Source organism: Xiphophorus maculatus, chromosome 17, assembly GCF_002775205.1.
Source record: "Xiphophorus maculatus strain JP 163 A chromosome 17, X_maculatus-5.0-male, whole genome shotgun sequence".
NCBI lineage: Eukaryota > Metazoa > Chordata > Actinopteri > Cyprinodontiformes > Poeciliidae > Xiphophorus > Xiphophorus maculatus.
Window position 1 is genome coordinate 507,806 of NC_036459.1, and position 22,833 is coordinate 530,638.

Sequence of the window (22,833 nt, forward strand, 5' to 3'; positions counted from 1 at the left end):
ATTTACAGTGGCGGGTTCTTCACGGCGCCATCGCCACCAACTCGTTTTTATCGGTCATCAGTCCTGGGGTTTTAAACGAGTGTCCATTTTGTAGTTTGTCTGAGAGTGTTTTTCATGTTTTTATAGATTGTGTACGGTTAGCTGGCTTTTTAAATGTTTTAAGGAGCATTTTTAGCCTTTTTAGCCTGGTTTTTACCAATTCTGTTTTTATCAATGGTGTACATTACAGTCGATCCACTAGTTTTAAATCCCGGCTTTTAAATTTTTTAATAGCCGAAGCCAAGATGGCTATTTACTTGACTCGACGGGACAAAATGCAGGCTGGACCTGAACTCTGTGGAAGGTTAACATCAGGGCCAGGTTGAGGTTGGAGTTTTGTTTCCACAGAGCCACCGGGGATTTAAATGGTTTTTCAGTTCTGTGGGGTTTTAACTATGTGTTGTCCACCATTTCTAATCAGGGAGAAACTAAAATATAACAAGCTGTTATTGTAACTATTTATTGTGGTTTTTTTAGTATCCTTGACCTGATTATTTAATGTATTGTTAAATTATTGTATAATAAATGTTTTGTTAAAAATCACAAAAAAAAATCTTCTTCTTCTTCTTCTCATGAATTTGCTGTTCTGAAGCCGCTGGCCTCAGAACAGGACGATGTTTACATCTGGGACATTAGGAGGGCTGATGGAGGTCAGAGGTCACTTGGACACTTCCTGTTCTCCACATGTTCTCCCAGTCACGCTGTCACGCTGCGTTCTGTGATCAGATTTTTACAACATTCCTGTTTTTCTCCCGTTTGGGAGCGAAGCGGGCTGGAGGAGGCTGATGTGGATCCCAAAGGACGGATCCAGCGATCCGGCTGATGAGAAACGCTGGCGGTCACTGGGAACCGACACGGCTTCGGTTCTGATCAGACATCATCACTTCCTGCTTTTAAAGCAGGCAAACTGGACAACCAGGCCAGTTAAATCAATAAATCAAATGATAAATTAAAACAAACTCAATGATTTCCATTTGCATCTTCTACCAAAATCTGGATGATAAAAGTCTTGAAACTAAACTAAACCATATTTTGAAGGATAATTTTGTGTAAAGAGACTTTTTAATTCATTTTATTCGTTGTTTTATTTATCTCAGATATGTAAAACGCTTATTAAAGTTTGAGAATGTGTTCTTGCATTATTGCCATTATTTTACCTTAAAATGGTCTCAAAACAACAATATTGTTTATCACAATCATTTCTGGGACAATTTATTGTCCAGCAAAATTCAATAATTGTGGGTGAAAACTCAACACACAGCGATTTGAAAAAGAAAGTACACCCTTTCCTTATGAAGACATATTTACAACTTTCTGAAGTTGTTTAAATCACGTTAACAGAAACATTCAGACACTAATTTAACCAAACAGCTCAATGATAAAACGTTCGGCTTCAACTGGATTTAAAGGGAAAATGGCAGCAAAAGGAATATTTTGTTGTTCTACATTTGTGCAGGTTGTTCCTCCTTCTTGGTTCAATCGATCAACGGTCCGTCATAAAGTATTTAATCTGATTTAAATCTGAGGAAAGAGAGAAAATGGGGCGGTTTTCCCAAAAGGAAACGTTTTGGAACATTAGCGTTTCGGCTTATGAGGAAATCAAAGCTCCTTACTTTGGTCTGGATCCGGTTGAGTTTCCTCTCCATAAACCGGACTGGCAGTCTGGACCTGCGGTTCTGATGGGGGTTCTGTGGAAGCAAGTTGGTAGAAAACAACAAACATATTTTACAGATGAATCATAAATTAAGTCCAGGAGAAAAGTTGGTAAATTTTCAGCTGCTGTGGTTTTTTTCAGAAACCAACCAAACCGTCTGAGCAACCTGTTCCCCTCCTGGCCTGTGGGGGCGCTGCACCAAGAACCACTGAAAGAAATGACACAAAACTTTATTATTCATGAAATATAAACAAAATGGAGCAGCGCCAGGTTTTAACAGTTGGAGGATTTCTCTCTTTATGGAGCTTTTTGTTATTTAGTGAAATAACAAAAACTGACAAAACATTTTTGTTAACTGAAGTAAATAAAAACAGTAATTAAAGGGGAAAAACTATAACTACCTGGAACTATAGTTATTATCAGAAAATAAATGAAGATGAACTTTTAAAGTGTAAGATCAGCAGTTTTACTAACTGGTTTAGGAGAATAAATAAAATAATAAATAAAGTTTCTGGATTTTCTGCCCACTGAATGAACAATGTTAGGTGATATGTAATGTAATGATAATGTAGGTATATTTCATGCAGATTAGTTAAAGTTTCTGAAGTTTTTTATTGAAAGAAACTGATTTGGAAACATTTTCATTTGACCTGATTTTATTATTTATACGATTTACTGTCATTTTTATTGTTAAAATACCAAAATTTCCACTTTATATTTTGATCCATGTGATTATGTAATTTTGAAATATTAAATGGTTGATAATTTGACCAGAACCTCATTACTTTTTTCCAGAACTTGGCTGTTTTTCTGCTCACTTCCTGTTTCAGACGCTGAAAAGCCGCAACATGTCTAAAACCATCGCTGACCTTCTGCTCGCAGCGTTAGGGAACCTGATGACTCGGTTCCCTCTGGGTTCTCCGGCCCGTTCAGCAGAGGAAACAGAACAAAGCGTTCGCCTGGAGAGAAAAATATCTCTGACATGTTTAAAGTACCGAGCCAAAAACCCTGAACACGAGTTATTCAGGCATTGTTGTTCTGTTCTGTTCTGTTCGGTTCTGTTCGGTTCTGTTCTGAGGTGATTAAAAACCCGTTCCGTCTGAATCAAGATCGTTTCGAATCTGATTCCAGCATCAGATTTTCAGTTTCTTCCTCCAACTGGAAATAATTTATCATCTCTTTAAAGGAAAAGCCAAACATTTATTTTTTCTCCTACTAAACAAATAAATGGATAATTAGTTTGATCTGAATATAACATAAAACATCCATGATTAATATGTTCCAGACAGCTTTGAATTTGGGATTTTATTTGATAAAACAGCTGCAGATATAATAATAAACAGTTTGCCCTGATGTTTGAAACCTGGATGCAAAACTGTTTGGATTTGTCACATAAGACAAAATGTTTCAAATAAATAATGCAAAATAAATTACAGTAATCAAGCACAAATGAGACGTGTAAATAGATTTGAATGGAGAGAAACAGAACAGATTCTCCTTTCTGGCTTTTATCCAAGCAGGAAGCGACCAGAAATATACAAAAACGTCTCCAGGAAAAAGTTCAACATTTTCTCCCATTTCAAAAACTCAAAATCCTTTTTTGTCCCACAAAAAGGTTTTTATTTCTTATAGTTTTGGCTTAGAGATCATAAAATCCTAAAATTCATCGTCTCAGAATTTCATCCGATCCATAAAAATGAAATATGTTTAAAAACTTTCTCTGGTCTCAGTTATGGGTTGTGGCTCCTTTTGCATGAATTTGCTGCCGATCGATTCTGTTGTTAATCAATTTGTTCTCCTGTCTGCCGTCGGTTTGAAGCAACACTGGAGCGCTCCTCCTCATTGACATCACATCAACACACAAACAGACCAAACCGGATCAGAATCCAATTATGACCAAGATGCAGAACGAGGAGGAGAAAGTTTTATCGTGAGAATCGGGTCTGAAGAACCAGAACAACAGACGGCTGCTGCAGTAACAGGAAACTTTTCTGTTGCTTTTTGTGGAGAGCTGATAAGTGAATTTATGGTTAGAAGTGTCAGATTACAGGCTGCATGGAGTTTATCAGGGATTATGAGGCAACATGTAATAATTTGATAACATTGATACACGTTTTATATGAATATATATGTTTTTCTCTCTTATTTCAGACAGTAATACTGAAACTATATGGCATTATTAAACACATGAATACATATAAAATATTGTCACCTTTCTACAATCATAACCTATGTCATATTTTATTTTATTTGTCTTATTATGAAGTGATTTTTGGAAAAAGAAAAACATTTTAACAAAAACACCAAAGGAAAAATGATTTATTATTTCAAATCAAAAGAAAAATCACTTTTTTGCCAAGGGTAAAATATTGACAAAAAAAAAAAAAATTCCAATTTGTTTTGGCAAAAAACAAAAAAAAATCACTTCCACATAATTTAATATTTTGTTCTGTTTAATGATGCAAATTTTAAATTCTGTTTTAATCAGTTCCTCAGCATTTTTTTACCAAATACTTCTTTAATCCGACTTGCATCATTTCTTGGACGGATTCTGTTGAGTAAAAGTTTTGGGTATTTTATTCACCTCTGGAAATATTTCTCTCTATTTTAAATCTAGTTTCACTTTCTGAATTATGTGATAAACTATTTTATTTACTCCTCTAGTATGAGACTAGTTTTATTAAACTTGTAAAATCATCTATAATTAATTAACAATATGGTTAATAATTAGAGTTCCGATTCAACATCACAGTTAAAGGAAAAATAACAAAAATGTCCTTCATTATGTTACAGAACAGAGAAACTCTAACACATGTGATCAACCTCCAGGCACTGAACTGAAACTTTGACTAAGCCTTTTGGTTTTCTTCCCCTGTGGTGCTGAAACAGCAGATAATCCAAACGTTTGAACTTTAAACCAGGAAAGACGGAGAGATTTATACGCCACACGGCAAAAACAGACACAAATATGACAGAGATGATCAAAGGAAACGGGAAACAGCTGAAGCTCATCACCAAATCTCAAACTAGTGCAGCAATTAGACAAATACCAGGTGTGGCTGAAGGGAGAATAGCAGAACCAGTCGCAAAACAGACAAAGATCAACACTGGAGAGCTACAGCAAACCCTACAGTCTCTGGAACAAACACATGGTTCAATCAGACGATGGTAAAAACCAAGGAAACAACATTAGCTAGAGCTAACAATAGCTACAGCTAACAACATTAGATAGAGCTAACAACATTAGCTAGGGCTAACACCATTAGCTAGAGCTAACAACAATAGCTACAGCTAACAACATTAGCTAGAGCTAACAACATTAGTTAAAGCTAACAACATTAGCTAGAGCTAACACAATTAGCTAGAGCTAACAGCATTAGCTAGAACTTATGCCTTTAGCTAGAGTTAACGCCATTAGCTAACGGCCCTTAGCTACAACTATCACTAGTAGCAGAAGCTAATTCCATTAGCTAGAACTAAAAACAGACATTAACTTGTACTTTTGGCAACAAGTTCATGTCTGGAAAACGTCCCGCTAAGATGTCACATTCAAGTGGAGCTGTTACCTATCAATCAATCAATCAATCAATCAATCAATCAATCAATCAATCAATCAATCAAATTTTATTAGTATAGCCCATTTCAGCAGCAAGGCATTTCAAAGTGCTTTACATCATATCAAACAGAAACACAAAGCAACATAGAATCAATAATCAAAACACGACATTAAGTCAGGCTCCATCAATAAATTTGTAATTGATTACGTTTCAAATACAATAATAAACAGGCGGGTTTTTAGTGGAGTTTCATCCATAAAGGTTTACCGGTTAGCTAAACCTGATTGGTCAGCTGGTTTTAGCATTGAATGTGCTGTACAATGGCTGCTGGAAAAGGCTTTGACTGATTAGATCCTTTCATTGGGACATTTTTCAGTTATTTTTCTGTTCTTGGCTAAATAAAACTTTCTTTTCCAGCCTTTGGTAGAGACGAAACAGAGACTGCACGAAGAATAAATTCAAAGTAAAACCTGCAGTAAACAGCATTGCTAAAGCTTCTCCACTATCAGTGGTTCCTTCTGCTGGCCTCTACAGAAGGAACATGAGGAGGAGCTCATTTAAACCTAATAACTGAAAGAAGCAATAATTCCTTTCTTTCTGGTCACGTCTTGGATGCAGCTGGAACATGGCAGCGAAACACGGCTGCATAAACACATTCCATGCAAATTAGTGACATGCTTCTGTAGCGAAACAGCTGTCTGGCTTTAATTTGTCAAATAAAACAATGCAAGATCTAAGAAAGCTGCAGAAAGTTTTAAAAAACGTGAAGCAAAGGTCGTTCAAACATTCTTTGAAAACTGAATCTGCTTCGCTCTTCGGTAAACGTTACGTCACCTGCTCAGTTTTCCTGTTGAAGGTGAAAGAAAATCAATATTTCTCTTACAAAAACAAAAATCTCCAGTTTAGATGTTTGATTTGTTGCCTTACTAAAGATAAAATAACTTGTAAATTTAGTTTTGTATTAAAACATTTGAACCGTTTCCTGATGAAGCTTTGGGACTCAGACGGCTTTGATTACAGTTTCAGTTCTTTGTGTTTGTTCTTGGAGTCGCAGCTAATTTACAGCAGCAGCAGAGAAAAAACCTGCTGCTGCTGCTTGGCCTCTTTCCAAAGCCTGCGATGGCGATTCAAGAGTTTAATGTCTGTTTTTGGAGAACTGCAGGGATTTCAGGGCAGAACCAGCACGGTTCTTAAAACCCTTCTTCACTTTGCGCCCAGATTATACGATCCGACATGATCCGTGTTTGATCCTTGCTTTATTACAATCGCTCTCTCAGGAAGCGGGCGAATCAGGAGCAACCTCAGGGAGAAACGTACTGACTGGGCACCGGCGTGGGCAGACCCTGAAATTAACCCCAAGGAGACCAGGTTCCTACACAGCAGCAGCGGTTACACATCTAGAGTTCACTGCTGGGTTTGGATAGAAACTACTGGGTGGAGGATTTTAATCTGTTGATTATCCAAATTATTGTTGTTGACATCATATTTTGGGAACATGAGTTTTAGGGTGCCTTCATGTTAATCATGTTCCGGTCCATTTGTCTAAAAAGTCCGGATCGTTTCTTGAGGTGTGAATGCTAAGCTAACTCTGGTCCGCCTACCAACCTCGGTCTCGGTTCGAATATGTGAACGCCAAGCGAACTGCAGACCGCTCCAAAAGCAGGAAGTGGACTACAGAACAGGGCATTCTGGGTAAATACAACCAAAATAAACGTTGCTAGCCTAGCGCTAGCAGGAGAAATGGCTCCTGGTTTTTAGCCAAAGACTAAAGAGAAATCCTCCAACGCTAAAATCTGACACATCTGGTGAAGAAGGAAGTTGCTCTCAGCGTCTTCAGAGGTTTTTGTGTCGTTTCCTTCAATGGTTCTTGGTGCAGCGCCCCCACAGGCCAGGAGGGGAACAGGTTGGTTTGGGTCAGAACCACAGCAGCTGGAGGTGTTGAAGTTTTGATCTCAATCAAACTGAATCTACTGGATTATCAGGAGGGAAAACATCCTGATAGTTTCATAACAAATTCCTTCATTTCCCATAATCCAAATGGATCCAGGAAGTCTGATGAACAAGCTGAGAATGTACTATCAGGCCATCCGCTGCCTTTAAATTAAAAGAAGCAAACATTCAAAAATAAATCACTCTATAGGCATTTCACTTTCACAATTCAATTAAAAGCCTAAAATTACATCTGACAATAATTCACACACAAATAAGTTTGGCTTCTTGGAGGACTTGGCCAAGACCTGAGCAGATAATCTGTTAATTATCCTGTTATCCATCACGTTCCCTGAACCAGATTATCGGAGTTCAGCTCAAACAAACAGCAGATGAATCGCCCGGCGGCGAGCGACGCAGCATCCTGCAGCACACAAAACACATCCAAACTATGGCAGCACACAAGTTCAAGGCGGGAAAAGTGTTTCTGTGAGGGTGGGTGGGATATTATCTTATCAGTCAGGAGCCTCGTTGCTGGAGGTTTAATGTCTAACTGTTCAATTAGGATCGTTTATCATCACAGAGCCTTAAAGCTGCACAAACCGCCGCCGCTGCTTTAAGGCTGGAGATAAATCTGACAGTAATAAGTTTTTCTGCTCCGTCTGAAATGCTTTTCAGACGCATTTTTCATCCATTTCAGACAGAAACATGAATGTGGATTAATGGATTTCTGCCACAGAGCGCAGCATGGGGTTTGGATGTCCTAATCAAATACTCTGCTGCCGAGTTTCTGCCACCAAAGCGCTGGATTTCTGTTTCTGTTCACGTTTCAACTGAAAATGCACACAAGTTGTTGGAAGAACAAAGCTGCAAAACGCGACACAAACAAATTACACAACAATGGTGGAAATGTAGACTGTCTTTGTGAAGAATGAAAGAAATGATGAAGAGAAGGAAAAATGACTGCATCCGGAAAAAACAGTGAAAACTGCTCACAGATGCAGCTGGAACAAAAATCAACAGAAAAATTGTTATGGTATATAAACAGGAAGCAATTAAATAACTAAAGAAACACAACAACAACAAAACAGGCGGGAAAAAACTGACAACAGAAACTCAGCTACTGAAAGAGAGAAAAACAACAAAAACTAAAACTACATGCCAGAATTAATACAATTATAATTATAAAGTCGAGTTGGAATGGATTATTATCTCCAGATTATGTTTCAGATTAGTTTAGCATCCAGGCATTAATGAAAATCCCAAGGATTTGTGGACATATGGATCCAGAAATGTTTGAATTACTGTTGACACTGAATGAAATCATCTGTTTTCTTTTTATTAAAGCTCAGAAAATTCATGGCTAGCGAAGCTTTGATGTTTTCTAGGAAACTGAGGTCAGACGGAGGATGAGCAGAAATAAATCAGTCGTCTGCATAACGGCGAATAAAAAAGACTTTCTGTAAAAAACACTCGAATGTTAAACATGTAATCCTCATTACCAGCACTTAAACAGCAAAACAATTTAAAATAACATAAAAATCTAAGTTTTCTGAGGCTGTCAGGCTGAGCTAACATTCCCTTCCAATGTGAAACAATGTACTTAGCGATGCGTCTAAATGGAGATAAAAAATGGCCGAATATGCTAATCGCTAGCTTTAGCTAGAAAATGGTGGATCGTCGAGTTCATTTCCATCAACGACTGGATGAACAAAATAAATAAAATGTCATAAAAAAGTTGTTTAAAAGGACAGAGTGATTAAAACTTTGATCTGATTTTCTTCAAAGTGCAACTAAAAGTGTGACAGAATAACCAGAGTTATTACCTAAAACTAATAAAATAACAAAAACTAAATGAGAAAACATTTCTGCTAACTGAAATAAATAAAGACTATAACTAACTGGAACTATACAGTGAGTTTATAAAATGAAAACACACTGAAATTATTGATAAAGCAATTTTGTGTTTATTCAGAAAACAATACAAAAACGTGTTTGATTACTGAGTTGTGTTTTTCAGCCAGCTGACAGGCTGTGCGCAGCCACAAAGTTCCAGACAGCCAATGAAACCTCTTGTTGCTACGGTTACCTGGATCTCATTAAAACCGTTGGAAGCAGTTTTGAAGCTCAAGGTCTTTGTGTCCTTGAGGATTTGTGAGGTTTTACGGCGCCGGTGAGCCGACAGATTCACCGGCGCCGAGTTCTGTTCTTCTGACCAGGACAGATGAGACTGAACAACAGGAAACAGAACCATCGGGTCTCTGGTTCCTCGTGGAAACACAGGCTGTGTGCAGCTGCAGGGCACTAACTGCATTCCATATGCTATGACCTTAGTGAGGCTACTGATCATATCTGCTCCCCAAATTAGGCTGTTTATTACAGGAGCGGCTCGAAATGTCACTGAAGAGGAGACAGAGGGCCAGTCCGGTCCGGTCCGGTCCGGTCCGGTCAGGTCCGGTCCGGAGAAAGAGTCCCCAGAGAACGTTTGGGTCATTTAGCTTTTTATACGTTTTGTTCAAAACAGATGATGAAAGAAAAGCAAAACACAACTTAAAGACTTGAAAAATAAAAACGATAAGAAAATAAAAATAAAAATGATAAGAAAACACATCTTAGAGAATGTGTGCCAAACCCAAGGCTCGGGGGCAAAATGTGGCCCGCTGCAGCTTTTTCTGCGGCCGTCCAGACTCAGCAGTTTTTGTGTTTCCAGTAAAATTACTCCAGTCAGTCCCGGCTGTTTTTTGTTCCATGATCTTGGAAATTCACCCAAAACCAACAAACCTTTTCACTTTTTCATGCTAATATGTAATTGTGAGTTTACTGAAAAGTAAAAAAAAATAAAAAGGTAGAAAACATTGTGTTTAAGGGATGAAACTCCATGGAGGAGGATTGTGGCGGAAATCAGACTTTTTTCCCAGAACTTTGATTTTTCTCAGAATTTTTCTTTTTTGTGAAAATTCTGACTTTTCTCAGAACTGAGGAAAAAAGCATTACTTCAACTATATTTTAACTTTATTGTCATACAACTTTTATAATATGACTGGTAATTTTTTTCTTCATATGGCCCTAAAACAGTTGTAGTAATATGAGAATAAAGTCATAATATTACGATGTTTTAATGTAGTTTTCTCCGTTTTTAGCACGACTCCATTGTACAACAGAACATATGGAGTAAAATAAGGATCAGTTTAATAAAAAATAAAAACAGAACTTAGCGGTTCATAAATGATACCAACAGGCCAGAAACACTAAAATGTTTTATAGAGTGAATTAGTTTTCTGGGTGTTGCTTTAACCTTCTTCTCGTCATTTGTTTTGTGTAAAATTCTACAGTCCCAGAGGGAAACGGAGTAAAAAGCTGTGCAGATTCAGTGTGTAACTGCAGCTCAGTCATGGTGGGTTAATCTACCCGCCCAGGCTGAGCTTCTGCAGCCGGTTTCACTGCAGAGGCTTTAAGCCTCACCCTGCTTTCATTGTCCAGGGATGCGGAGAAGTCTGCTGCCCTCTGGTGGCGATTCAGCAAACACACAGTCAGCTCATCGTGAAGCAAACTGAAGAAGCTGCAGATGTTCAATAAAACTCGGATCAAAGTCCGATATACAGACTTTGGTCAGTCTGACAGTTTATATTTCTAAACATCAACTGTCAGAATGATCACACTAAAACTGAAGTCAGTAGTGGGGCGATCAGGACGAGTCGCTGCTCCGGCCTCCTGACCTCACGTGACCTCAGATTTCATCTCTAACTCTGGAAACAGCATCCATCTCCCCAAACGATTCTCCAGAACTTCAGACCAAAACAACTAACATGGTATCAAAGGGGATGTGTTTGGTTTGTCAGGAATGTGTGACCCAAACACTGAGCGGGGTAGAACCAGTGAGCAACATGACCTTAATGTTCCCGTTAGTGACCTTAACAGCCATGTTAGTTACTTAAAGGGCTGTTAGTGACTTTAACATTATAATTAGTGACCTTAATGTTCCCGTTAGTGACCTTAACAGCCATGTTAGTTACTTAAAGGGCTGTTAGTGACTTTAACATTATAATTAGTGACCTTAATGACCCCGTTAGTGACCTTAACAACCTTGGTTGTGACCTAAGGTAACGAGTTTTGGCCCGTTAGTGACCTTAATGGCCCGTTAGTGACCTTAACAACCCTATTAATGCATGTGTCTGCCACCCATGTTCAGAACTGTTCCCTTTTACGTTAGCTCTTGAGTTTATATGGTTTTCTGTAAATATTGTCGCATCCTGAAGGACATCAGCACAATGTAGGTGATATGAATTCAAACTGTCTTGATTCATCAGCTTCCACCAATAACTAGAGACTTTTAAACACATTTTGAGGACTCACACTCTTGTTCTGCCAAGTCAGGTTCTCAATTAGAGCCAAACATTATTTCAATGGAATAGGAATTAAAATGTTCCAAATTTTTCTAAACTGAACAGAAAATCAGCTTCAGAAGCTTCCAACCCACCTGCTGCCAGCGTTGAGCAAGCTCTGCTCCGGCGATTCTTCATCCCAGAGGAAACTCTGACGTCCTGAAGGTCTTCCTCTATGCAGCCAAACATTTCAGCTTCAAGTCCTTGATGAGCCAAGAAACTCATGGCTCATCAATTCCAGCAATAATATGAAGCTGTAAAGAAAAACAAGTTCAGATCTTCGGATGTTTTGATTTCTTTATCTGTAGGAGACGAGATTTCTGAGGAAAAGTGTATTTTAAATGCAGTTTTGTTGAGGTTCACCTTCCAGCAGGATAACTGCTCTAAACATTCAGCCAGAGATGTAACTGGACGGCTTAGATGCTTGGGTTGTAATGGCCTAGTCAAAGGCCAGACCTAAGAATCCGTTGCAAGACTTGAAAACTGATGCTCACCATCAAATCTGCAAATGAGCTCAAATTTTGAGTGTTGCATCAAACTTTCCCAGAGTTATATAAAGTTTATGGTTGCATTAACTGTTGGAGTTTTCAGATTAAGATTTGAATCATTGCTAAAAAAACAAAACAAAAACATTGATAAAGTCTTTCTAGAACATCTCATTGTTGTCAAGTGTTTGTTCATATCGAGTCCAGGAGCTGATTTCAGGATTTGAACTGTTGCAGTTACACTTTGACCAGCAGGTGGCGATAAAGACTTTTCTGAGCTTCGGCTGAACTGTTTGTAATTCACATTGACATGTGCTACTGATCTCAGTCTCATGTGCAAAACGGAAGAAAAAAAAATCCGGCTTAACGGACAATAAATGATCAATAAAAGATCTTAATATAAAGTAATTTTTTTTGTTGCAATGATTAAATAAAAATAAAAAATAAAAGCGAATTAAATTTTTAAAAATAATTAAGTGAGAAGGAAAAAAGACCCTCTGAGTGCTCTGTGACTAATTGGCCTCCTCGGCTGTCAGTCGCGCCTCTAACCCCGCCCACGCCGCCGACACACCCATCTCCCCACCGGCGTTTTTCATTCATTTCGTTTCCTCTGGTTTTATATCTGCGTGGGTAAAAAAGGTGACGGCGGGGTGAAGACAGCATCAAACAGAGTACACTGCGTGCGCGCGCGCCCGTGTGTGCACGTGTCTGTTCCTCCTCTTCCTCCTCCTCTTCCTCCTCAGCGTGGAGGTGCGGGGCCACTACTGGCTGTGCGGCTGCGGCACTGGATGGATGTGAGGAGCATGTGTGCGGCTGAGGGAGCCTCGGGCGGAGCACACGGAGGGAAATAATTTGGATTGTATTTTTTTATGTATATATTTGGGCAGTCCGGTTGATCGGTCACCTCCACCAGGACGAGATGTCAAACTCAAACAAAAGCAAGAAGGACAAAGAAATCCTGGCAGAATATGAGAGCCAAGTGAAAGGTGAGGTCATGTTTTCATCTTTGTTGCAGCTTCATGCACCGGGCAGGGTGGGATTCTGACACCTCGCGGTGGGACGTCAGGATTCTGGGTTCATCCTGAGTGCTGCATGGCGCCTCAGGGAAGGAGGAGGAGGAGGAGGAGGAGGATGAAGAGGTGTGTATGTCTGCTGCATGTGTGTGTGTGTGTGTGTGTGTGTGTGTGTGTGTGTGTGTGTGTGTGTGTGTGTGTGTGTGTGTGTGTGTGTGTGTGTGTGTGGTTTTCTCCGGGAATCTACCTGCAGCATGCTCAGGTGAAGTCACGCGATGACCTTTACATCAAAACCTGGCAGCTTAAATCACCTCCACCCATCATCATCCTCCATCTTCCTCTCCTCTGATTGAGTGATTGGTTTAACTGGAACCAGATCGAGGGGCCACAGCGGACCGGGGGGAAGCCGCCTCGGTCCAAATGTATGGATCCGCTGCTGTAACTATGTGCTTTCCAAGTCTGCCTCGCTGCTGCGGCTCCTGATTGGTCGGTGCAGAAGGTGGTGTGTAATGTATACACAGGGCGGCCGCCGCTCCCTCGGAGGGGAGGCGAGGTGAGGTGGAAAGGTAGAGGGCTGACTTCGCACAGTGCTGACAATACATACTGGCGCTTGCAGAGCCACTGAGCTCCCGGCGGCGGCCGCGACACGCCTCGGTCTGAATGATGGAGAGGAAGATCGCGCTAATGAGAAAATGCAAATGAAGACGAAGAAGAAGAAGATCTAAGTGGAGAGTAAAAGGGAAGCTGCAGAAGCTTTAGTTTCTGCGTCTGGGTGGAGAAATGTTGAGCCAATGGGTGGATGTGGCTTTGAGGTGTAAAACGACTGAAAGAACAAGTTCAGTCCGTTTACCGTTTGCTTGGCATAGATTAAAAAAAAAAAAGGATTCCATAGGTTAAAGTTGATCTATTTCTAGAAAAAAAAACTTGAAAATGTTTGAGTTTCTAAAGTGTAAAATTTGCTAGATAAAAACCGACTCCATAGTCAAACTGAAGAGGACCAGAAAAATGACCTGCTGTCTGTCTGCAAACCTCCGTTTGGGTTCAGTTGGAATGCACATGTGAACAGCAAGCAGACGGAGAAAAGCAGGAAGTGGACTACAGCCCAGGGCATTCTGGGTAAATCAAATCAAATCAAACAAATGCACTAGCCTAGCGCTAGCAGGAGAAATGTCTTGTGGTCTTTTGAAATCCTCCAACCGTTCAAATCTGCCGCCTCCATTTCTGTTTCTATTTGGTGCAGACGTTGCACTCAGTGCTTTCTTCAGCTTTGTGTCGTTTCCTTCAGTGGTTCTTGGTGCAGCGCCCCCACAGGCCAGGAGGGGAACAGGTTGTTCAAGCGTTTGGTGGTTTGAGAAAGAGAACCAGCTGGAGAAGGAACAGATGGTGAAGTTTTGGTTCCAAATCAAACCGAATCTACCGAACTAACAGCCTTTGAGCAACCTGTTCCCCTCCTAACCTGTGGGGGCGCTGCACCAGGAACCACTGAAGGAAACGACACAAAAGCGTCTGAAGACACTGAGAGCAACTTCTTTCTTCACCAGATGGAAACCGAAGTGAAGTAGCATTAGATCCTAGCAGTTTAAGTATTTCTCTTGACTACAATCCATTTCTTCTGCTAGCGTAGCATGTTTGTTTAGGTTGTATTTACCCAGAATGCCATGCATTGTGGTCCACTTCCTGCTTTTAGAGCGGTCTCTGAGCAGGACTTGCAGGAGAACATCTGATGTTTGTGACTTTAAGCTGAAACCAGTTATCCAGGTTATGCAGCAGGACGATGACCCGAAACCAAAACAGAAAACCCCCCAAAAAGCCCAGCAGCAACAAGTGGGGGAGGGGCAAAGCTGCATTAATTAGCTTCATACAGCTGCAGAAATCTCCAGTCATTCAATCTCTCTCTTCCATATTGTTACAAAAACGTTTTGCATCTCATTTCTAACCAAAGTGGCGACTCGATCAGAAAATTCCTCCTTAGATTCACAGGATTTTGATGGACAACATTAACTGTTGGTTTTAGAGACTAATTAGAGAAACTTCATCAGCAGCCAATTAAAGAGGCTTACAGGAAGAGAGACGCAAAACAATGACCCCCTCCTCTTTATCAGGATATTATTTGATCAAATCAAATCCCATTTTAGAGAAGAATTGGTCTTGAGAAACGAGGAGACAAATGAAGTTTTTTGTCGTCTTCTGACACCAAAGTATTCCTTGTTGTTGTCCAGTTTCCTGTAAAACTGCTGGAAGATTCATGACATTTGTATCATTTTTGAACAATTTCTGTACAACTCATGTTTTTTTAAGGAACTGTTTCATAACTACAGTTATTAACTACATTTTGTCATCATAAACACAATCAGGGAGACTGAATATTATCCAAACTGAATATAGTTGAAAATATGGCTAAATTTTATTGTAGGAGCTCAAATTTTACCTGTAATTTTTATACTTTTTAAAAAATATTTGATTTTATTCAATTGAAAAATACTTGATTTATTCCAAGAGAAATGAAATGTCATAACTCATCTCATGCAAGAGTCGCTGAGGATGGTGATGCTGTGGGCAGCAAGGTCCTCCAGCAGCAGTCAGGCTTCCAGCCAATCCCAAGAGGCCTCTGACTAGTGGCAGAGCTCTGCTTATCCACTTCTTGGGCTTTTGCTGAACCTCTGAAAGTCTGGGTCTGGTTAGAAGGATGTTGGAGTGGGGGATAAGATCCTTGATCATCAGGATGGATGGAAGGTTTCAACTTCCTCCTTTGGGGTCATAGTTCAGCTATGATTTGAGCTTTCGAGCTCCCGGTTGTAGAAATCAATACACTGTTGCCATGGTTACACATCATAACTGTCAGAACGTAACAAAGTTAAGAGCAGCTCCACCAATCTAGGTCTGAACTCTGAAGCACATGAGAACGCAAGGCGGGGTGAGACCGCTCTGAAAGCAGGAAGTGGACTACAGCGCAAGGAACCTTGGGTAAATACAACCAAAACAAATGTGCTAAGCTAGCACTAGCGCTAGTGGGAGAAATGACTCATGGTTTTTTAGCCAAAGACAAGAGAGAATAGTAATCTGACGCCCTTTTTTAGTTACATTTCATGAAAATAAGTTGCTCTCAGTGTCTTCAGAGGTTTTTGTGTTGTTTCCTTCAGTGGTTCTTGGTGCAGCGCCCCCACAGGCCAGGAGGGGAACAGGTTGCTCAAAGTTGGTTTGTAAAAGAGAACTGCAGCAGCTAAAAATTTAACAAATGTTGCAACTTTGGTCCCAAATAAAACCAAATCTACCAGACTATCAGGTGAGAAAGCAACTTTAAACAGAATAAAACACCAAATAAAAAGGTGATTAAAACAGGAGAAAACCAAGGAAACTTTTGCATGAATATAATCCTGATCTCTAATCAGACAGCATCTCTGCCTGGTTTTTCTTCTTCGATGTTTCGCCATGCTGCGGCGTCCTGACGGCAGCTCCTCTGATCAAAGAAGCCGTTTACGGTGTAACGAGGAGGTTTCCAGGAGGAGCGATTTCAGAGATCAAACAGGAAGAGAACAGCGGATTTCCTCTTTTCTCCTCCAACAAGCTGTGATCCAAACCGATGAGTTTCATTGATGTAATCTCCTCCTGCTCTGAAACACTAAACCGAATTTTTGTCTTATTCACAGGAAGAGAGCATGCTTTTGTTTTAATTTCATTCACGAGGAGCCGATTGAGCTCAGTTCATTCTGACTTTATCTGCAATTCTTTGTAGCTTTTATGACAATCAGAGCCTCGTTTTTTCTCCTGTGGCGTTTTCTGCATTGTTTCTACAGTTTAATAAATAGTTTGGAAACAGCTGCATTCGGGGTATTTAATTTGACAAACATGTTTGTCTCTGATGGGAAATTATGTAAAGTGGAGTGAAATCCTCACATCGTTTTGTATGTTTGCATTCGCAGTCTTTGATGTTGAGATTGAAATCCCAGATGAAGAGCAAACTGGGAATTCAGGGAAAATGGAGCTAAAGCTGAAGTACATCACAGCTTGTTTCTGTCTCTGACGGCTACAAGTGAATTTGTTGCATTATAGAGAACTACGATATCATTTTAGAGAATTTTAATATGAATCTTTACCAGTTTTTCACATTTAAGAAAGACTAAAATTCTCTTTTCAGAATGTCTTTATGTTATTTTCTTTGTTCCCAGTTGATAAGTTGTAATTTTGACTTGGAAAATCGGGTTTGTCAGGCAGTAGCAAAAGTTTTCATTAGCATTTCTGATGGTTTGAATCTCCTGTAGCAGTCAGTGTTGCAGCATATCTGAAAGGGCCTCTGTTCAAAGACATTTTGTTGTATTACAGTTTGATGAAGAAGCTCATGGTTGTTTGCAGGGAGACTTGAAATATCCTTCAAAATTATAAATGTGAATTTACAAACTAATGTGAGTTAACTTTGTTGATAACAAATTTATATTTTAAGTTTAAAATGAAAGCAAACCAATTTTTTTACCTTATTGCTTCACAATAAGTTGATGAGTTTTAGTCAACTGATTTCCAGCTAAATCTCAAAAGTTCACTTTTTCATGATTAACGTCAATGGTCATAGAAAACAAACAAATTACAACAAACCACCATTTTGAGTTTATTTTCAAAATAAAATAAAACCTTAAGATAATTTTGACAGATTTTTAGATGTTCATAATGAAGCTGAAAGTTTGGCTTTAAATTTATTTCTCTGTTGCTGCAACAGAGGATTTCAATCAACATTAGATTAACAGCTTCAATCAACAATGAACAACTAGCGACGTAGCATATAGCATTATTGCATATAGCATTATTGCATATAGCATTATTGCATATAGCATTATTGCATATAGCATTATTCTGAACAGTTTGTGTGAAGGGAAGATCCTCTCTTCAGATCTCTGAGCTTTATAAGCTTAACTTAGAATATTTATTCAAACATTAAAACCAGTAAAAACCTAAAAGTCGGTTCGGTTGGTGAGGTTTGAATGCTAAGCTAACTCTGGTCTGAGTTCGGTTGAAGTGATCTCTGGTTTAGTTTGAATCCACATGAGAACGCCAAGTGGACCAGAGACCATGGCAAAAGCAGGAACTGGACTACAGTTCAGGGCATTCTGGGTAAATACAATCCAAACAAATGCGATAGCCTAGCGCTAGCAGGAGAGATGACTTGTGGTCAAAAGAGAAATCCGCTAAATCTGACGCCTCAATTTTGTTTCCGTTTGGTGTAAAAGGAAGTTGTGCTCAGTGTCTTTAAAGGTTTTTGTGTCGTTTCCTTCAGTGATTCCTCGTGCAGCGCCCCCACAGGCCAGGAGGGGAACAGGTTGGTTTGACTCAGAGCAGAGAGGAAGAGAACCACAGCAGCTGGAGGTGGAACAGATCTTACAGCTTTGGTCCAAAACCAAACCGAGTCGACTGGACAGGTGGAAAAACATCCTAAGAGTTGAAAAAGCTACAAATAATTACAGATAAGAAAATCAGAACTGCTTAATCAGCTTCTCATGAATAAAAGTCAAACTAACCATGGGTTAGTTAGCTTCCAAGCTAACAGGCCAAGTTGTGTTTGGCTCCTTTGTTTTCTTTCTCTAGATATTTATAATTAATAATCCACCAAATGCCTTAGAAAGAAACATTTTGACCAGACTGATCGGCTGCTTTAAACCTTTGGACAAATAAAACTGCCCTAAGAAATAAAACCTTCACATTTCCTTCTGCAGTTTCTAGTTTCAGGAAGAAATCCATTCATGATACCAAACTGTTTCAGCCTCCGATGTCCACAAGGCTGCCGTACGAGAGCGTCACGAGATGGCAGCCATTTTAATTTACTAAGCAAAGAAAGGCGAAATGATGCCAGAATCAATAAAACACTCAGAGTCGCTTCCAACAAAAGAGTTTTCATAGACTCGGCAGTTTTCCACAGAGATCTGGAAGCCGTGTGCAAGTCGATGGTGCATTCGCAGGCTCCTCACCTTCCTCATCACATGGTTCACACACTGTGTGTGGTTACCAAGACAACAGGTAGTGGAGTGGATAGGCTCTCTGGGGACTGCTGAGTGTGTGTGTGTGTGTGTGTGAGAGAGAGAGAGAGTTTGGTGCTCGCTCTCTCCGCTTTGCTGCAGAAAGATGGAGCGCTGAAACACGGCGAAGCAGCGAAGCATGCAGCCAGGCTTTACCACGCTGACTACAAGTGTGTGTGTGTGTGTGTGTTTTCCTCTGCTGCCTTTTCATTTCGGTCACACGATTAAGTCCAAGGTGACTCCTGGGAGAAAAATGGACAGCCTTCATCTGTGAGGATGAGTGTAGGAAGGAAGAGGAAGCCAATTATGCATCTTAACAAGAAGCTTATCAGTTTAAAATAAAATTTCAATTATTAACTGACTGCAGAAAAATCAGCTTCTAGAATGAAAGCTGCTGAATTATTTCATCAGTTGAGATGAGTAAAGAAATTGAACCTGCTCTCCAGACGTCCTTTGTGCTCCACAGAAATGTCTGGTTGTTTTCAGGGATATTTTTCACGTTATTAAAATGTCCAGAAACATCAGTGACATACGGGAGAGGATTAGAGCCACCGCAAATAAAATTAATTCCGACTTAAATATTCTGAGAAAAAATTTAATCTGAGGAAAAAATCTGAAAGTTGAAAAAAAAAAGAAAATTGTCAGAAATCGCAGAAATAAAAATCTGAGAAAAATGTTATAATACTGAGAAAAAAATGTCAAACTTTTGAGAAAACGCCAAAATGTGAAAAAAGTTTGGCGTTTAAAAAAATACTTTTTTTCAGTGACTGTCTTCCGATGCTCTGCGAATCCCAGCTGCATCTTTTAGAAATGCTCCATGAAAAAAATCAGATTTTTTTGCAAATAATTTGAGTCATTTTCGGTTAAAAAATATGCAAAGAAGTGAATCTGTGAATACTCAAATTTTGACCTTGTAATAAACTGACAAAGGAACATAAAACAGTAAATTAACATTTTGGATCAATTCAAAATTTACCAAATATCTAAACATTGGGCATTTAGTCCATTTCTAATTTTGTTTCTATTTTTTCACCACATCAGATTAATAACAAAAACTCAGAAATGGAAGATGAACTTTAGCTTTTTTTTAAACTGCTGCTGCCTTCATATTCTTGGTTTTTACATTTTCTCTATAAAATAAAATTGGCTACAGATAGAAAAATTTATTTCCTTTATACTTGTGTTATTAAACAATTCAAATTATTTTGCATGTGGGGATTTTGGACTTGAAATGTAATTTGTTTAACGCTGTACGAGAGTTTTCCATAGGAATATTAGACTAGAGGGAACATGAATACTAATTACAATCTGCAGTTTTAAAAAGTGAACGAATAAATCAAAATAAGTAAATTAACTTGCATTACTGCCACTGTGTTATTTAAATTGGCAGCAATAAAGACTGTCTCTGGGTTATAATTTCAACCCAACTGTGTCCATGTGTAAAGAATAGAAATCTGGGGATTAATCTGTATTTTTTCAGATTTTTAAGGTTTTATGTTGAATATCTCCAGCAGACAACATGATTTCCTGCAGCTCTGCTGTGTTTATCTCCAGATTATGCTCATTGTTTTGCCCCTGATGATTTGGTTACTCACAGTTTACTGACAGAAATCTCATCCTGATGGGAACTGATTACACTTTTACATCAGCCCATAAATTACAGCAGCGGTAAGAATGTGAATCTGTCTGTTTTTCTGTCACTTACCGCTCTGGGTCGTGTTTTGGGTTGTGCTGCAGATGTGCGGGCCCAGTTGGCGGAGCAGCAGCGCTGCCTGGAGCAGCAGACGGAGATGCGGGTGCAGCTGCTTCAGGACCTGCAGGACTTCTTCAGGAAGAAGGCCGAGATCGAAACGGAGTATTCCAGGAACCTGGAGAAGCTCGCAGAGCGCTTCATGGCCAAAACACGCAGCACAAAAGATCATCAGCAATACAAGTACGCTCAAATCTGTGCTGCGATAATCTGAAGGTTGAAAGGTCACATCTGAAATTAGTAAGAAATCATTTTGGAAAAGAAAAGTAAATGACGTACGGATTAGAATTAAACAATGGCGTATCAGGGCCACTGCAGAAAGAAGCTTTCATTGTTTTTTCTAGAAATTTTTTGTTTTTTGGTGAAAAATAACTTTTTACCTATAAAGGTCCTAATACGCTGTCATAAAATTAAGTATTATTTATGTACCAATAAATGAGTCGAGAAAACAATCTAGCAATTTTCCTGTGGCCAGCTGGTACTGGTAGTATACTAATGCTATAACCTTTTGTGCTTCCATATTACGAGCTGAAAACAGGCCAGATGTAAAAGAAAACCAGAAATGTTTTATCTCTGAATATTTATTTTAAGGCCAAATTTCTAAAATATTAATATTCTAATTTCAGGAAGGATCAGAATCTGCTTTCTCCGGTTAACTGCTGGTACTTGTTGCTAAACCAGGTGAGCTAACGTGTTTTCCAAAGGAATCTAAGAGACACGGAGAAATGATGAATCATTTTAACCATGATTTATGTTTTTATTTTAAGGTGAGGAGGGAGAGCAAAGACCACGCCACCCTCAGTGATCTCTACCTGAACAACGTCATCAGCCGTCTGACGCACATCAGCGAGGATTCGGCTCGGCTCCTGAAAAGGGTGAGTGCTGTAGAAAAAATTATGAATTCAAATATTAAAAAAACTATTTGAAAAAGTAATTTCCTTTAAAAAACTAATCCGCACCTGTCAGAGAAGTGTGACTGTACGACATCGTATTAGGGCCATTGTAGAGAGAAAATAAGGAGTAAATTTCCACCAAAAAAAGGACATTTCTGAGGTCGAGATGTCAAAAATGTTGACTTTTCAAACTCAGAAAATTTCCAAAAGTAAAAACTTTGGACTTTTGAAACATGAAATTTCCAAATTTGTTTTAAAAAAAAATTTAATCTAATTGTTTTTTTTTCTAGTAAACCGTTTGACTTTTGGAGCTCAGAAATTTCCCTTTTTACAGAAAATTCCTGAGATTAAGCAAAAACATTTTTAGCTTTTCAATTTATTTAACATGATTACATCTGATGTTTTGGACTAGCAGAGGACAAATAAATAATAAAAGCCCCATAATTTCTAACCAGAGGAACTTTATGCTCACAAACACCAATGGTCGCCTTGACGATACAGTTTAACTTGTTGCGTAGACATTGCCAGTTGTTTGGGTTGCTTTCAAAGGAGCAAACGTTTATGGTTGGTGAGCAGAAACCCATCCTCTTCAGTTTTATGGGGTTTATATGGAAGTTCAATCCTGCCACTCTGATGAAAAAACTCAGAGGCAAACCTGTATTATTACTATCATAATAATAACATTAATGAAATATAATATAATAACTAAATCATAATTATGAGATACAACTTTCATTTCTTCATCAGATTGGCACAAATGGGCTTCCATAGACAGATTTCCACAGGATCTTTGAGGAAAGTAAAAGCGCTCACTCTTTGCAGAAAATCATAGATATTTCTATACATATATTCAAATGTTATTATTTTCTTTTCTATGGCTCCATATGACCCAGCATTTTATTTTTTCTCGATTTTTAGGTTTGTTGTATCTAGAAGCAAAGCATCTGAAGCATGACATCCTGCTAGAGTGATTGCTGCACTTCATTACTATAAATATCTTTACTTCCTTAAATAATCTGAGAGCAGCAGCACCAGATGAACAAATGGATTTGACCGCACACAAACAAACGCATTCATAATTGAAACTGAACTCATGCATTAAACAGCCCAGCAGTTATGTGGCAGCATCAAT

General features: G+C 39.0%; 1 protein-coding gene and 1 long non-coding RNA gene across 5 annotated transcripts in view; one reads left to right on the top strand and one right to left on the bottom strand.

Moving 5' to 3' along the window:
• Positions 1–1,333: 1,333 nt before the first annotated feature.
• On the bottom strand, positions 1,334–11,809 carry LOC111611857. The gene is made up of 3 exons (XR_002754276.1): positions 11,657–11,809; positions 1,653–1,727; positions 1,334–1,560 (listed from the first exon to the last, which is right to left on the bottom strand). It is a non-coding gene; the product is annotated as an uncharacterized LOC111611857 (long non-coding RNA).
• Positions 11,810–12,620: 811 nt separating this feature from the next.
• Positions 12,621–22,833, top strand: part of LOC102233094 (SLIT-ROBO Rho GTPase-activating protein 1) — a 28,355-nt gene continuing 18,142 nt past the window's right edge. For all 4 annotated transcript variants that reach the window (XM_023350513.1, XM_023350515.1, XM_023350514.1 and 1 more), the window contains exons 1-4: positions 12,621–13,032; positions 20,796–20,991; positions 21,435–21,489; positions 21,576–21,683. In XM_023350513.1, coding sequence (XP_023206281.1) covers positions 12,966–13,032; positions 20,796–20,991; positions 21,435–21,489; positions 21,576–21,683 — 426 coding nt within the window. In that variant the 5' untranslated portion in view covers positions 12,621–12,965. The remainder of the gene's footprint in view (positions 13,033–20,795; positions 20,992–21,434; positions 21,490–21,575; positions 21,684–22,833) is intronic.